Source organism: Vidua chalybeata, chromosome 1, assembly GCF_026979565.1.
Source record: "Vidua chalybeata isolate OUT-0048 chromosome 1, bVidCha1 merged haplotype, whole genome shotgun sequence".
Taxonomy (NCBI): domain Eukaryota; kingdom Metazoa; phylum Chordata; class Aves; order Passeriformes; family Viduidae; genus Vidua; species Vidua chalybeata.
The window spans coordinates 41,623,535-41,641,638 of NC_071530.1; the positions used below are offsets into that span (position 1 = coordinate 41,623,535).

Genomic DNA, 18,104 nt, shown 5'->3' on the forward strand with positions numbered 1-18,104 from the left:
AATAGTGAAAGCGAAGCTCTCTGGCCATGCCCAGAAGGAGCACTTCACAGGTAGGAAGACTGAAAGTTAAGGGGGGAAAAAAGAAAAAAAGAAGGGAAGAAGAAGAAAACAATAATTAGAAGAGTTGCAGCATCACAGGAGTTACCTGCCTGAGGGATGAGGTGGCTGCCAAGACGAGCTTTCAGTTTTACAGGGAGGCAGAATTTAGATACCAAAATCCTTGGTATTGTTCTGGCTTAGTGCTGTGAAAGCTTGGCTTTAAGATTCCAGTGTTGAATAGTCAAAGGCCCAATTTGACTGTGGCTGCTTGTAATGTGCTGCAGGGGACAGTAGTATGATAGGGAGGGCTCATGAAGAGAAGGCTGTGAGGGACCTTGGCTTCTTGTGTGGTGATGGTGAGAAATGAGGGTAGAGCTAAAAGAGAAAGTGAAGATGAAGGAACTAAAGGGGTCACTGCAGAGTAGCAGCACTATCTTTCCTGAGGGAACAGCTCAGAACAGTGCTGTTCCTTGGATTAACATTTTTATATCACTTCCTGAGCATAACACCACCTCCAGCAGCACCTGGTTTTTCCATATTGCTGAACTACAAGATTACAGAAAGGCACAACAGTATTTTCAAAAGCAGTTTTCTCACTGGGTAAACGCTGGCTCTCAGGTGAGACGTATGTTTGGGTGAAGTATGTCCTTCAGAGCACTAGCCAGCCATAAAGGCCTGAACTTTTAAAGCAGAAAAAAGGATTAGGACATAGATAAATTTCCTTCAATTAAAATTAATTTTTGATAATCCTGGCTTAGACTGATTTGAATTCAGAGTGCCCAAGATTGTGAGAATTTCATTTCTTGCTCTTTAGATATTTGCAGACCTAGAATAACAAGACACAAAGCAACCGCTTGAAAGGAATAAACTGCAACCTCTAAAGCCTAAGACAAAGAGCAGCATTCCTGCTCTCCTCACGGTGACAAGAAGTTCTGCCTGCAGTGCAATGTAACCCAGGAATGCCCAGGTGTCTAGTGCCAACACTTGGTGCTGCAAAGCCCCCAGGTTATTCTGCCTGGCCCTGCAATGATTTCAGCCCTGCCTGGTGCACAGAGGCACTGTCACATCTGTCACTTCAGAGCCATTCTCCCAGGGGACTCCAGACAGCTGGGGCCATGCAAAGGCGGGCAGGCAACTGTGCAGCAAGCCAAGCACCTGGGAAGGAGGGAATAGCACAGAAGAAAAGGAGCAGGCTGAGTGCTCTCTGCTTGCATGTGTGGGTATGTGCAGAAAAACTGTCCTGTGTGGGGGTGAAGGAAGCACCTGTGTGTTTCTGTGGGTGCTGAAGGGGCTCCCAGAAAGACAAGGAGAACACACCAGCTCTTGAGGCAAAGCTGGCATGTGTGTGAACGACGTGGCAGCTATGCAGGGTGGTGGGGCATTCCTGCCCGCAGAGGGGAATATCCCCCCAGGCCACTCATGGAGAGTCATTGCTAAATTAAGTATGTCTGAACCACTTGTTATTTTCTTACATGTTTGCACCTGTGTAGGAAGAGAACACAGGCAGCCCTCTTAGCACAGGAGGAATTGTAACAAGAAGGAACTGGAATGTGGGGAAGAAGACTCCATAGGTGTAGACTTGAGGCATATAAACCCTTCAGCATATGAGGTCAGACTAGGAAATTAGAGACAGCACTCATTCTGCACTACTCTTACAGCTCAAAGAGAGTAAATATCATTGTCCCAGGAAAAAGGACAGTGTATCTTGGAGACCATTTGCATGGGACTAGCCTTAACACTTAGCCACTCTCCCCTGCACATCTGATGGAGGAAGAGAAGGGCAAGAGTGAATCATAGACGCAAGTCAGAGTGCAGGAGTTACCCTTCCCATGTGATTCACCCTCTAGATGTGCCTCTTCCTCCATCAGCTACCAGGGCAGCTTGGCCTCTCAGCTGGAACATTTGAGGGTGGAGCTGAGGAGACACTGCTTTTACCTTCCCATGTGCTGCTGTGGCAACACTCACCTTTTACTTCTGCCACTTGTATCTCAGCACATAACAGAGCTGGTGCTGTAGCTGGGTGGATGGAAGGGGACCAGGCTAGGGATTTTATACCACTTCAAAGCCTGTAGCTAGCCAAAAGCATCCATTTGCAGCTTCCTTCTATTACATCTGCAAGCCAGATGTGATGGTAGGGTATGATTCCCCTCCTCCCCCTGCCAGCACACACACACAATTACACTAACACAACTTTCCTTTATTATGATTATTGGGTGTTATATGAGGTGGACTGGTGCTGGGGGCTTTGTACCACCACTAGTATAAATTACAGCTCTGCTGGTGTAACAGCTCCTTTTACATCAGAGGTGCTTTGTCTATCTAGCGTAGTCTACTGTTATTGCTACATCTGTAAATCACTCTTAACATAAAGCTTAATGATCTGCATCCCCCTTTTCCATGAACCCCTGCCAAATAAGAGCACAATGCTGCAGCTGTAGCTATTAAGCTATGGTGGCAGCAAAGCACTCCATTAATACCTCATGCTCAGCAGTTTGTGATGCATGAGAGCTGAATAATTATGCCCTTGTTACCCTCAAATGAGATACACAATTGCCAGACACAAGCGTTTACAATTTAAAAAAACCCCAAAACTGTATCAAGTCAAGGACAACATTGGTTCATTCATAAAACAAGCCTTTCTGAGCAAAAGGACGATGAGGTAGAAAACAGGCTTACATTAATGAGCCAGTTGTTTTGAGAGCTGTATTGTACCCTCTCAGAAAGGCCTCCACAGCCTCTTTATCCCAGCTGTTTTGAGAAACTAGCAGGCAGAGATTTAGCCAAAGCTCTTGTTGCTATGAGTTGCACTGATAGGGAGGTTTAGTTTAGGTTTGAGGCACAGGAATGGGAAGCAGGGCTTTAGCAATGTAAGTATCAAAACCCAATGCTCTGAAGCATTTGAAACTGAGCAGGCAGGCAAAGGAGACTGAAAATGGTTGTTAATGAAAATAGCACTGATGAGTCTGTCCTCCTTGCTGAGGATGCCTTGCTGCTCACATCAAGACAGCAGCTCCACACCTTTGGTTAGTGGAGTGCAGAGACCACAGAACAATTAAGTAACCATCCCTTTCTCAACTGGACCTCAACATGAACAGGGATTTCAGAATCTTGTCTGCACTGCTATTTCTGGGAGAGGAACAGCTGGTACAAAGGAAGTAGTTAAAAGGAGGGCTGTAGTGCAGACAGGCTTGCATTATTTTGAGCAACACTGCACCAGTCGCTAAGCAAGGGTAGAGCATATGGTCGCAGAAAAGTTGTCATCCTTTTTGTCTTACCATGTTATGCTTCCTATAAGTCCAAGTGAGGACTAAAAAAGGACTAAAAAGAGAGCTCTGACATACACCCCAAGCTTAGCACTGCAGAACAGTGCCTGCCTCCATGCAACACATCAAGCAGTGCATACCTGACGGGGGATTTGCTGTCCCCATCTGGCTGCATGTGTCATTCTGCAGAAGAATGTGCTGTCACCTCCTCATGCAGCCTGACTCTCACCTCAGGACTTGCCAACTTCTAAACAGCCAAGTCTGGTTTATTTTCCCACCAATAATTCAGCCAAGAGATAATAGGTCATAAGAAAAAAACTGAGTAAGTGATCAGGGCACATGGGCTGGTCAAAGCAAGTTTCACTGGGATGCCTGGAGAGGACTGGAACTGCAAGAAGTCCTGTCTGGCACGCTTTACAGCTATGGTTGCCAACATTTCTGTTTGTGGGCCCTGATTTTTTTCCAGCATGCATAATTTGCATTTTTGGATAATAAGCTTCCCTCATTTAACTTCTTAAGAGTCCAGGAAATGCAAGGTATGGCCCACTCCATTCCTCTCCCACCTGTGATCCACAGACCTTTCATTGAAAACCACAGCACAGTACAGACCACAAAGTTCTCCAAGACTGCAGTGCAGTGTCTTAAGTGCAGGTGCTGTCATGCAGCTGAAACTCGACTTGAATTTTTAAAAACATTTATTGGCAGGTTACAAAATACAAGTAATGCAAGCAAAACCCTTTCAAACTGCTCAGGCAAAGTATCTCCCTGAGACAATACTGATGAGATTATATTGCCAAAAATACTTCATGCTACATATTGAGAAATAAGAAAATTAATGGAAAGAGTATCCCTAAAATGCACAGTTCCATTTATAGCCACATTGACAATAGAGGGACATGGGGGCTTCAATCCCACTGGAAATACAGGTGTGAAGAGGATGGATTCCTTCGGACCAAGTAATTTCAATCCCAGGATCATCTTTGCCCTCTTGTGGACAACCTTCCCTCCTGCAGCTTGTCGGCAAGTTCCTGTGCAGACAGCAGGAACAAGACAAAATACATTTCTGCCCTTCCCTGTGCTTCCTTCCGCGGGCTAAGAATAGCCACTCCGAATCCAAGGGGCAGCCACACCCAAAGCCCAGCCAGGCAGTAACCCTCGCTCGGCTCCTGCATGACCGCAGCTGTGTGAGAGAGCAGATGGCTGGTCCTGTTCCTCCCTGTGAGGAGAAAAGCCATCCCAAAGCAAGGAAACACATCTGTGCCTTGACCGAGGGATGCACAGACAGAGTGACCAGGTGGTGCCTGTGCACTCACAAATGAAAGCTGCGTGCTACCAGCCCATATTCTGCCCTGCTGCACTACATTCTGGTCATTTACAGTGAACCAACTTGGATTAGGCTCCTGAGAAGGGGGTTGTCATGATTCTAGCAATGACATGACTTAAACTGTGTGGTCAAGCTTCAAATTATTAAATCTAGTATTTCTGAATTATTTTCTCATGGTGTAAAATCCACCACTGACATACCTTTCTAATACAACCTTTTGCCTTGATTGTTTTCTTGCATCTAGATAATTAAAAGCATTTGAGACCTTTTTCCCTTTTGAGTCCTTACAATTACACTCATCTCTGGCAACTTCATCAAAGAGACAATTTCATCTTTAAATTATTTCATCTTTTCATGTTACAAAATAAAGAAAAGCACACTGTGGCATTCCAGTTTCTGTGCCAACAAGGAAGCATCATTCTCCTCCTGTGTACAAGATGACCACCAGGTAATAAGTAATCTGTAGGACTATGAAACAAAAAAGCACTCCCCTGCCAAAAAGTGAAGCATGCAGGTTTTGCTTCCTTTTCCTCACCCCCTACCACTGAAAACCAGCCAAACAATTTTTTAAAGATCAAGCAGCTCTCCCGCAACCAAGGAAGTCAGTGACCTGCGTTTTTCTACAGCAGAATAAATTATTTGCTTTCAACACCTTTGGCTAGGTTGTGCTCCTTCCTTCAGCAAGTCTGCCCCTTTATTTTTTCAGTTCCATGTAATCAAGACAATAGGAAGCAGCACCTGATTATGCTTCTCACAGTAACTTATAGACCACATGTAAAAGCTACTGCAACTATTCAGGCTGGACCCTGTGGTCAGGGGCAATACTGACCTTATCAGATCTTTTTTCCTGGGAACTTCTAGTGAGACTATCCAGCCAGCTGGACCCTCTTCCCCAGGAACAGGCAAACACAATACAAGCTCTTTCCTCCAAACCAGGAACAAAAGAATTATGTTATTTCCTATGGCTGCTTTTGTGAGAAGTACATAGCAACAACAAATCATAGCAAAACCAAGAAACACTTATTTACTAAACCTTTATTTTAAAAAATGATTACAAAATATTTTATAAAGTTCCTTAGATCAAGAAAACACGATGTATTTAAAAATATCACAGGTTTAGAATGATAAAAAATATTTAAGCATTTTAAAATTATTTAGATAGAAATTCAATGCAACATTGGAAACATATATGCAACACTGGAAATATATATAACATTCATGTACTCTCATCCCACTTTAATAATAATTAAAAATCACTTAATTTCTTAATGGCATTAAAAGTGACATATAGCTCTGTCCAGCATAAATTTAATATCGAGAGCTGCTTATGTTTACAGAAATAGACTAAAAAAGAGATTATTTCCATCCTAAAGGCACTATCAGCATCTTTATTTGCTACAATTTTACAGAATCTTTGAAAATTTCACTAAGAATTTCCCTTCCGTGCAGAAAGCTTGATATTTTATTGCACAAATTTGAACAAGGATCACGACAGCCATTGCACAAAAACATCTTGTGCTGAGCTCTGAGAATTGTGTGAGATTGCTCACTGCTCTTTCAGGTTGGAAGGTGCAAAGGTAGAACTCACCCGTAACAGACCACAACCCTTCCCTGCTCTTTTCAAGCACAGGGTACAGGCAGTAAGGCACAATTGCTTCCCATACTGAGAACCAAAGGGCACTGATGGCATTGTGATTTTAATGTGGGCTAAACATCAAACACAAAAATTAACATTCACAATCTAAGCAATGCCCGGTACAGATCTTCAGAGCAGAAGCTCACAGTCCAGCCACTGGACAAGTCCTCACGTATCCTGCAAAATCCTCTGCACTGATTCTCAAGACACTGCAAAAAAGCCTTGAAAGTGGCTGCAGAGCCTTAACCTTGACAGGTTCAGCTGGAAGACACCAAGGCTGAGTGTCCGAGCAGGCTCCAACACCACTGCCAAGCACTGTGGTGAAGAATGAAGAAGGCAATACCCAGACAGATGTACTGGGCCAGCTGCTTCTTTCCAACAGGCTTTACTACCAGTTATGATGTACAGAGATGTTCACTTTGCCCACAGAAGAAATTTGAGGCAGTTGTATCTAACAGCACTTCTGCCAGAACTCCTATCACTCTCCTGAACAATCCTAATCTGCTTAAGCCAAAATCAACCACCTTAATGGTGGTTTAAATAAGGTTGGCTGATTTCATCAGAAGCAGGCTGGGAAACGAGCAAAAGGCTTTGCTGACAGAGCACGAGGGTTAAGGGGCATCCAGCCATACACACAGAGCTCCTGCAGAACCAGACATTTAATCCAGCTCCAACAGCATTCTCTAGGATCAGTCTAATTAAGAGACAGGCATTTAAAGCCAGCACCTGACACCAGAGGCATCAAAGGAGCATTTCAAGACTGCAGACCAGTCTGTTCAGTCACTGCAGCAAAGAAGCCTCTCCCCCACCTAGACTGGGAGGGCAGAGGACCTGGGAGTGATAAGGAAAGCTAAGATATAGGAAGATGATAAAGCAGTTAAAAAATAACAGAAAAATATTTAAAAATAACAGAAGCAAACACATGCAAATCTGCTTCTCAACTATTTTAAAACAGAGCAGAAGCACCTTATGAGGTGCAAGGATTAACAGCACTATAGTGCGTGTTAGCCAACAACTGGTTTGGAAGGAACATTTTAGGCAATTGCCTTAAACCTATAACCATTCTGTGACTTGCTCCTAGTATTTAACTACTATGTGACAGATTATGGCCAGGTAAACTGCCAAGGCCAGGAGATGATTTTACAGATCCCTTTCTGTATCTCCAGGAAGGGACATCAGTAACACATTACTTAGGTGGGGAAAAACCTACAGAAAAAAAACCAACCAAAACCCAGACTTCAATTTACTTATCTTCAGGCTGAGAAAAATAACAGGAGAAATTATCTCAAGATAAAAGTCCATTCACGGTGCTGCATTGCTTAATAAATACTTAGCAGCACAGTGTTGCTCTTACTCTATATTTACAGCTACCAATAACAGATGAAGATTTAAAGACTATAGACATTTTGATGTGGAAAAAAATTCAGCAGGACTCTAGGCAATAAAAAGAAACCAAAACAAGACTGTTGGAATGTTAATTATTCCAGCAGGGTTCCCAGAGTAAGACATTGCAGATCATAGAGGAGATATTTCTCATTATGGATATTTTGTATCACCAGTAACACAGTTTGTAAACCAAACATCCCTAATCCACCCAGTTATCAGAGACAGCTACAGCAAGCACTGACTGAAATCAGATTTTAGTGCAAACAGACGCTAATAAATACAAGAAAAAAAAAGCCAGTCCAAAGAGCATTTCTTCTTTACAACACCGAAAATTCTATGAAGGAAAGTATCTCCTCTAAAACCAAGCTGTGGCTTTAACTTGGTTCTTCACACCACCTGGCAAAATTTAACATCCTCCAAGTGTAGTGTTAGTCTTAAGTCTCAGGCCATAGAGAGAGAGAATATCACAAAATCACACCCACCAGAAAGTGGCAGCAATGGGGAAAAAAACCAACTTTGACTTGCTATTACAGTCCTTTGTCTTAAAACAGCTTCCTCTTCCTTTCCCAAATACAGCTCAGCCAGTTTCTGGAGAGCTTGGCCTCAATACTGCCGCAACAGGTTACAGGACTGGGAACATGCCAGATTGGGATATCGGTGAAATGCAGTTAGCTCCTGGGAGACACGGCAAACGTCTCAAGCACTCAAACATTGTCAGCTTTTTCTCATTTGCTTTGGTATTTTGGAACATCTCCTGGCTTACAGTAATTTGCTCTGCTTTTGAAGGCTTTCCTCTTAAGAGAGGCATAGCAGTCTTGCTTTTACCTCAGACATCAGAAAAATACTTTTTCAGCACTTCATTTCTTTTACAGCCATCAACATCTGGTCTGACACAACCGTCACTTGTCCGATACATGTCCCATCAGTAGTGTTCCTTGCAGTCCTACAGACTGTTGCTTGCAAAACAAATGAAGGGGACAAGTGCTTATTTACCTGTTTAACAACTGAGCTAGTCAGCAGCAAGGAGTCTTAAGCTACTGCCATATTTGTAAACACAGAAAATGGTGAGGTTCAAAACCATTCTGGCAAAAGTTAGCATTATCTACACATAAACAAGTTGCATATGATATTAACCTTGCAAGTAATATTCACCAGGGTAGAATCAACGAGCTGTAAGGTTCTTTCCTTACTGATACTCAGGTTGCTACTTCTGGGATTGCTTCATGTAAAATACTTTATCTTATTCCTCTCACTGCTGGCTTTTCAAGTTTCTTCCTGCAACTGTTACAGCTTTCAAAACCATCTGAAAGAAGATGCTGGAATACAAGTGCAATCTTTGACAATCATGGGGTGTAAAACTGTCTCCTCAATATACCATTTACATTACCTTCCCCATAAACCCCTTACAGTCACTATACCATTAAACTGATCTCCACAGACAGAACTGAGACATAGGAGTAGTAAAAACAACCCAAAACCCCTTACTTAAGGATAAACATTCCTCTAAATTCCAATTAGGTATCCCTTTTGCATTCAGTTTGACCAGGAAGTACAAAATGAATTCTGCTGTGCTAATTTTTAACTCACAACATTAAACTTCATTTAACCAGGAAATATCTTTAGGTTATAGCTAAGAATTTATGCCTCAGACATTAATCTTTATTAGTCATCTCTGTCAAAATCAAATCAGCACACTGCTGTCCTGAAGTTATTCTACTTAGACCCAAGGTTTTTTAGTGCCTGTCACCCCAGCAGATGGCAGGACCAGTTACCTTAGAACATGATGCTCAAGATGCCATTATCTGACCAAGAATCCATAAAAATTTGTGATGAGCAATGCATACAAAATCGACTAGAACAAAGAAACAGAAGTTGTTACCTACAGTGCACTGAAAGTTCATTTTAGTTGGCTCCAATTAAAAAAAAAAAGAAAAATTAAAAAAAAGAAACCATTTCAGGAAGTTAGCTTCGTTTATTCAATGGCTGATTTTCTGTGGCACTCGGAGTGTTACCAGGATTTTCAGGGCGTCCATCGATGTTTTGTTTTCGCCTGAGATAGAACTCTATACCAAATTCAGCTGCAAAGGCAAAAGTTGCAAAAAATCCAAATACCTGTGAAACGGACAGAAATATGTGCTTTTAAAATGCATAAACAGTAATAACATTGTTTGGAAAGATTCACTGTACCATTTTATATACATTAATAACGCTTATACTATTAAGATTACAGTACTCCTTAAATCGATAGTTCTATTCAAATTAGACACAGATCAGAAATCATAATTCTAGCACATTCATTGTGGAAGTTTTTACAGTTTTCTTTCTTTTAATCAAGTGTGAACCTTATATTGGGTTCTAATCAACGTTTAACAGCAAAAGTATATTAGTTGCATTGCCAAAATCAGTTACTAAAGTAGCACAGCATATAGCAGACTATTTATCCAAGAGAGGGCTGCTGATTAATGAGAGTAAATGAAGAAGAATAACACAGAGAAGGTGAAGGAAGAGAAGATCTGCAGAGCCTGAGTCAGCAAGGGAGAATGAAATGACATTTTGTGAATGACATTTTGTTACCAGTCATGGCAAGATGAGAAGTGGTAAGGAGAAGGCAGCTTTTTTCAAACAAGGAAAGAAACATATGCATTATTCTAACTCTACCTAAATTATACACAACTGGTTTGGACCAAAGTAATTTGACATTAATAAGTATTAAATCACAGTAGATTTTTTTTCCAGAAAAAAAGCAAAGCTGACACCTGATTTATGCTCAAACTGTTAGGTCTAAATAGATCTACATCACATAAGATGACTATACAAAAGTGTGTAGGTCTAATAGCTGATGCTGCCATAGAACAGAATTATCTTGCTTTCTTTTCCAAATCATTTTTTCTCACTCAAGAATTTGATCTTTTAAACTCACATGTGCACAATTCCAAAGTTACATAAAAGAAGTATTCAAATGACTAGGAAATTATGATATCTACAGCATTGCAAAAGCCCCTTTAGTGCCTTGCTCTGAGTGTTCCCTAGGAGATGAATGCCCAGTTGCTCTACTCTTTCTGTCACTGAGGAAACTGCTGCTCTTATTGCAGTTGTGCAAGTCAGTGCTGCCCACATATGCTCTGTAAAAGCAAAAGACAGGATGTCTTGACTTTGTAAGGGGGTGACATTACGAAAGGACAGTTGAGGAAAACCAGAAATTTCAGAAGTAGTGTATCAGAGAACTGAGCAAGCTTCAAGAGAAGACAATGTTGAACAGCAAGAGATGACAGGAAATAATACAAATCCAAGGCAGCATGCAAAAGGGGCAGAGCTGCAAGGGCACACAGTGCCTTCCAGCAATCCTGAGGAATGCCAGCTCTTTGGATTTCCTGTGATAAGTTTCTGGAAGATCTGAAATAGCTAATTCCTCCTGAAACATCACAATGCACTGAGTTCTATTCCCTGCCCAGTTTCCTCTCTGCAAATTGAGTGAAGTTTAGAGGACAGAGAAAATAACATACCAGATAAATACAAAGTAAATCTTGCCATTTTAAGACTTACACATGCAGCACTTTCAACAGCAGAGTCAGAGGAGGTTGCAGAAAACACTATTGATGCTAACAGAAACGAGGCCCCTATGACTGGCACAGCCCAAAAATTCTGCAAATATATATATAAAAACATATATAATTTAACTGTAGATAGGTTACCTAAAAAGAACAAGCATAACAACAGCTGAGTGAACCTGCCTGTGAATTTATGTTTTGATACTTTGATGCTAGTGGAAGCTTCAGAAAATACATTTTACAACTGTATTCTAAATGACATTCAACATTATCAGCTATTTAAAGGAGTCTGCCCTGTTTTTGTATTTTTTAAATATTTAATTAATTTCATCTAACCTTTTTTCACCAACAAATTCAAGCTCAGGACAACCATGGTAGCTTTATTCCTTATGTAAAACATTTAAGAAATCAGAAAACTGTAAGTAAATATGCTCATTCAAACCTTTTACTACACCCCCTTATCTGTACCCTCACATAAAGACACTACTGTTTGTTCTGAAGGCACACATAGGAAGGGACACTTGAAAGATGGAATAATGCTCCTGCTGACTTTACAGAGCAACTTTCTCCCGCTACTGGATCTTCTGAAGTATAAAGCCATAAACTGTAACAAGTTATGATTATTGCCAAAAAGGAGGTAGTCTACACCCAGTAGGAAAATAGAAAGGGTAAGCTTTTTAATTTTTTTTTTTAATTGCAAGCATCATGCTGGTAGTAAATTATATTCCATATGTGTACAGATCTGCGATGGCTATGCTGTAGTATTAGTACCATTAATGTACTAATGTATATTAATGGAAAGACTTTTCCACACAAGTCCTAAAGTCCTGCAGGTAGCCAGCTTTGAAAAAGATGTCAATATAATCTCTCAAAGCTGGCTCATTTTTAAACTATAAGATACTTTAATCTACCCTTTACATGGAGAAGAAAAGGATTCATTTTGCATAGGCTTTTTACTCCACAGCAGACTTCATGCACTTAGAAGAAATGGTATGTTTTTCAAAAAAAAAAGTTTTCTTACCAGTTTCTGCACTTTATCTTCCCCCAGTGATTCATACAAATCAGTGCAATACACATACAGAATCAGGAGGCTCAAAAGAAAGGCACTGCAGCTTGTGAATTCAAAGAGATAAAGTCCACTACAAGTGATGCAATAGTCCACAATTTCTTCACAAACAACAGCCACAAAAGAGAAAATCTGCAAACAAATAACATGCTTGAATTGGATCAAGTCTCTAACATCTTCAACAAACAGACAGCTCTGATACGAACATTAATAAGCTAGCTGTGACAAAAATTCTCAATCTACAAAAAGTTTGAAGTTCTGTACTATTTTCATACAGACAGAAATAATTATACAATGACATGGTTTACACGTGGCTATTAAGGTGGTCCATAAAGTACACTCAGGTAAGCTGAGTACACAGCAAAACAGAGGTTTCTTCATTAGACAGACGAGATTCCTGTTTTGTGTGTTTGTGCAACTGCCAGTTTGAAGCAGAATGGAGAATATACATCCTGCAAAATGCTGCTGCTTACTACAGACAGCTGTACTCAGTTCTGAATGTATATGGGTTCAGGGCAGTGGGAGAAACTGGACAGCCCTGACACACTCAGCTACCTCCCTAAAAGTTCACAGCTAATGTTACCTCACTTGATAAAACTTCAGAGAAAGTCCATGAACCCAACACTCACGTGCCTGTGACCCAGTAATGACAGAAGCTCGACTGCTCTAGTAGGAACTGAAAGTTTACACTATGTTCAAGCTATGTAGGACAATGTTTAATTTTTGCAGAGGTTTATCTTCACCTTTCTGCCACAGTGTGTTTTGAGAAAAGAATGTGACTTAATTCCTATACAGTCACCATATCCCTGATGCTGGATTTTCTATTATTTTATTGTACAATAAAGAATATTGCCTTATTTAACTATTCACTTATTTTGGCCACTTCTTGCTAGTTTCCTTCATCCCATAAATAGCATCATTCCTTTCATCCCATGGCATAGCTTTAGAGATCTTTGTAGTAAGGAGTTCACAAAATTGAAACAAAACCATGAGCAAGAATCAGACTGGATCATAAAATTGAGACTGATATGAGAATGTCAATCATATTTTTAATAAGAGTATGTGGGCGATGAAGAGAGTGACAGTTATTTGTTTAAAAAGAAATAATCTAAATTTAAGATTCAGAATTGTTCTTGGAAAATAACCAACAGTTTTTGGTTTCAGTTTTCTCACAGTAAAAACAAGAACAACAATTTAGCAGTAGGAAGTGTAAATTCCCCTTACTAAGCTAGGTCTCAGAAGAGCACTTCAGAGAAGCACGTTTTGGAAATGCAACAATATAAAGTAAACAGGAGCTCAGAAAGGGAAAGAATGGGTGCTGGGAAACATCAATATTACTATCAGGCCTCCACATGCTTCCTTTCTCTCCCACAGTAGCTGGCAACACAAACTTCTCAGCAGCCCTTGCACCTAGACCAGTGAACTACAATGTCAGACCAGGAATGTTTTAAACTCTGACTTTCCAGTTTTTATGGTTTGGGTTTTTTTTTTACATTTCTAAACATGGGCTTATAGCTGCATCCAATGGCTTTCAATTTCACATTTTTCACTAGGTCAGCTGTGAGATAGCACTGTACATAAAAACTTATCTCATTTTATAAGCACTGGAAACAGCAAGTTATCACTTTCACTTGGGTTGAAACAGAACAGAAAGAAAATAAACCTGTCCTTAAAGAAAGTATATTTCCAGATAGCCATATGATCTACATAGCTGAAAAAAATCTTCTCCACTGAGTGTACAAACAAGCTGAAAAAAATCCCACTCAAAGAGCAGTTATAAAGGGTTCAGTGTCAAATAATTGAGATTTACCAAGTAGAATGCTGTGTGGGACTTGTCCAAGTCAACATTCAATTTTTTTATTAATACGTTGAGTAATAAAATAGAGTACCTCAATTAAAAAAAAAAAAAAGTTGGCTTGAAGAACTTTCAGTAAGTGCTTTGATTAAGTTAATATATCAGCAGCACATTTGTAAGATGCCAGAGAGCTCTGCTTGGGTTTCTTAACTTGCTGTTTGATATCACGATCAGGAAAAAAAGGGATTCCTCTGTTGTCCTACTACCACCAAAAAAGTTTTAAACACCAAAAGCATTGTTTGAGAAGCAGTTGTTTTGGATTTTTTTTTATTTTGTTATCAGTCCTGTCTGTATGTACACCAGAAATTAAACATCTTCATCAATTTCTTACCAGCAAGAAATTATTCATTGATACTGACATTACTGTTGGAAGTTTCCAAACAAATGTCAATTTTATAAAGAAGATTTAACAAGTGAACTGTTACAAAAGAATTTAACAAACAAATTGCTACAAAAATAGAGCAGATCAATGAACTTGCCAACAATCCTGTGAAGATGCTCAGCAGTGGGATTCCCAGTACAAAATCTCATAGTTCAGATGGGTGCACATATTAATTCTCCTTTAAGTCTGCACAATTTGGGCTGCTACAGGACATTAACAACTCAAAAAGGAGCTGATTTTTAAGCCTGAATTACAACTTTCCTTTCCAGCTGGGGCATTTTGACTCAAGTTAAACAATAGTTGATGACAACTTGTCCTGCTTTAGGTAAGAATTATTTTCGACCTCAGTCTTGGCACAATACACACTGTGCCCTTTACCTTTGTGCTGAATTTGAACCAGTCATGGACTAACAAAAACATTCCATCTATTAAAAAAATAAAAACAAACAAAACAAAAACATCCTAGAAACCTGTGCAATAACATGCCTCCCAGCATCCTTTTGGCACTCACTTTTGTGACTTCTAGCAGTGACATTTTCCTTGTTTCATTTGCTCAAAAGAACTGGCTATGGTTACAGTGTATGCCATTATTCATCTGAAGGAAAGTATTTCTTGGGTCTAGAAGACAGTTTTCTGCAGATGATTCCAGAATGTTTTATAAAACCCTTGATCACCTCTACAACCAACAGAGCCCACTTTCTGATTGCAACACCCTGTTTAGCAGTCCACACAAGCAATTATCAGGGCATAATCCCAGTAACAACCACTGTTGTAACACAAAGCCAGAAGTTAATGACCATCACTGACATTTACAAAAATCAACACTTTCCCAGAACAGGAACCTTGTTACTGCAGAGACAGAGGCTTCCACCTTCAGGACTTTCCGGGGCTTGTTTAAAGTGTTTTGACCCAGACCTCAAGATCTCTGCATTTTGATAAAGGTTACAAAAAAAGGAGGGGGAAATGTTGGAAATTAGGAGGGTGAACAGCTATAACTCCGTTTTCTTTTTCCTCTCACTGATTAATGGGTTCAGGCCATAAACTGCTACTTATTTAAGAACATATCAAGCAGCTATTCATCCTGTTTGGGATACTGTTTTGTTTTTTTTTTTTTTTTTCTACTTAGAAAGAGTTTTAAATAATTAAACAGTTTAAAGCTTTGGTACAACAGTAAATTTGCCTACATAATCATTTATTTTATTTTAGTCAATGAACCTATTTATATAAACATTCTGCTTGTCAGGGAGCAGAACCCAGCAGATCCTGCTTTAATAATCTCCAGTAGATAAATTAAGAGTTTATGTTCCATTATATTTATTTAAAGCATTCTTAGGTGTGATTTTTTTTAAACAGTCTTAGAAAACTTTATTTTTGGCAGTGTTACCACTTTACAAACACTAAAGAATATTACGTTTCTGGTTGAAGGCTTTGACTGTGTGTGAGATGAAGCTTAAAACCCAAATGTCCTCTTTTCTGCAATGGTGAAGTTAACGAGAAAGGGTTGGAAATCACCTACAATTCCAGTGAGCATGACACATCTGACTAAAACGCCACTGTGTTGGCTGCAAAATGCAGGCTGACACACATTTGCAGTCAGCCGCCCTTTACCACCACGGTAAGTGCTAGGTCCCTGCTAGTACATCAGAGTGATGCTCCTCACATCCTTATCAGCAGTCACACTGGTACATTTTGGAAGAGCCTGTCACCAAACACTGAACAGGATCTTACGCCAGGAGCCCAACTGCTTGATTCAGAAACAACAATTTGTATAAAAGACAGAAAATAAGTCAGGCTGCCTGACATGAAGTGATGTCTCATGCAATTGGGCACCATGATTACGGGTTTCTGGTGCAATTTTCTACCACAAATCATAGAAGAAATAAGCTCCTTAATTTTAGCATGGACAGCACAGGCTGACAAGCTTAGAATGGGCTGCAGGAGCAGCAAGAGAGGAAGATCTGGAGCTCATGACCCAGTTCTACTGCCCTATGGTGAGATTCAACCAAAGGCTTCTTCCTCCTGTTTTCATCCAACCCGGCCCTCAGAAGAAAGCACTACATTTCCTGCGAGGCTTCCCTCTGATTTTCAGCCGGGGCGGGTGGTGTTTAAGCAGGTAGCTGCACCACGGCGGCTGCAGAACCGATCCTTGGGCACACGACGCCGGCACCATCCGATGTCAGCACCTACTCCTGGAGCTCGGACATGAGGAAAGAAACACTCCCACCACTTCCCCACCATAAACCACTTTGAACCAGCTTTATAAGGCACCACGCCAGCTTTCCACCTGAGTTACAGGTCTGCACAACTTTAGTGACCCCATGGTACATCACAAGTCAGGACACCTTCCCGGTGAAGCCAGCCCTTTCCGACCGGCAGAATCCATTCCCTCGAAGCCTGTGTGCGGCCATCTCCCCAGCCTGCTCTGGATCACCGAGGAGTTAATTTTTAAGCGACAGTGGACCGTCGTAAAGACGAATGTCCTCACAACACGCTCGTTTCCATCCCAGAGCGGGGCACACCTCCCTGCCGGGCTCAGCCTCGGGAGAATGCAGGTCTCTTCCCGGCCCGGGGCAGCCATCCTGCCAGAGGTGCTCCCTCCGCGCCAGGCCCGGCACGTCCCGCGCGGCGAGGGGAGGAGGGCACTCACCGTCTGGACCACCTTGACTGGCAGCCGCCATCCCCGCAGGTGCCGCAGGGTGCAGCCGAAGGGGCGGCGGCGGGGCGCCTTCGCCTCCGGTTCCGTGGTCTCGTTGTAGACGGCGCCGTTCTCCATGGCCGGGCCGGGCCGCCGGCGGCCAGCTGGAAAAAAACGAAAGAAAAAGGGCGGCGGGCGGGGCGTCTTCGCCTCCGGTTCCCTGGTCTCGTTGTAGGCGGAGGCGTTCGCCCTGGGCGGGCCGGGCCGCCGGCTCCCAGCTGGAAAAAACCGAAAGAAAAAGGGCGGCAGTCGGCGGGACGCCTCCGTGGTCTCGTTGGAGGCGGAGCCATTCTCCCTGGGCGGGTCGGGCCGCCGGCTGCTATCGGGGAAAAACCGCAAGAAAAAGGGCGGCAGTCGGCGGGACGCCTCCGGTTCCGTGGTCTCGTTGTAGACGGCGCGGTTCTCCGTGGCCGGGCCGGGCCGCCGGCTGCCATCTGGGAAAAACCGCCAGAAAAAGGGCGGCAATCGGCGGGACGCCTCCGGTTCCGTTGTCTTGTTGTAGACGGCGCGGTTCTCCATGGCCGGGCAGCCGGCTGTCAGCTGGGAAAAACCGAAAGCAAAAGGGCGGCGGGCGGGACGGGAGCGGGAAGGGCGAGAGGCCCCGGGCGAGCCCGGGGCCCCGGGGGGCTGCGGTTGCACCGGCCGTTGGTCCTGGTGGGACAAGGGCGCTGCCTGCGCCAGCGCTCCCCCTGGCGGCCGCGGGCGGGAGCGTGAGGGACGGCCCGGACCGCGGGGCTGCCTCAGGCGCGGTCTGGGCTCAGTTCGCCAACCGGGGCTTGGTAAGTAAAGTTTGCACGAGTGTTCACTTGTCACACGAGATTACGGTATCAAAGGAAAGTTTTAAGCCAAAGCTTTCCCTGGTTGCATTCACATGATCAATTAGGTTGGAAAAACCCTCTGAAAGCATTGA

The 18,104-nt window shown here is 42.3% G+C and overlaps 1 protein-coding gene across 1 annotated transcript; it reads right to left on the minus strand.

The window, feature by feature from the left end:
* Positions 1-9,600: 9,600 nt before the first annotated feature.
* CMTM6 (CKLF like MARVEL transmembrane domain containing 6) lies at positions 9,601-17,832 on the minus strand. Its single transcript, XM_053949386.1, has 4 exons — positions 17,147-17,832; positions 12,218-12,394; positions 11,192-11,290; positions 9,601-9,760 (listed from the first exon to the last, which is right to left on the minus strand). The coding sequence occupies exons 1-4, from the start codon at positions 17,711-17,713 to the stop codon at positions 9,611-9,613; spliced, it is 993 nt and encodes a 330-aa protein (XP_053805361.1). The 5' UTR covers positions 17,714-17,832; the 3' UTR covers positions 9,601-9,610.
* Between the last annotated feature and the right edge of the window lie 272 nt (positions 17,833-18,104).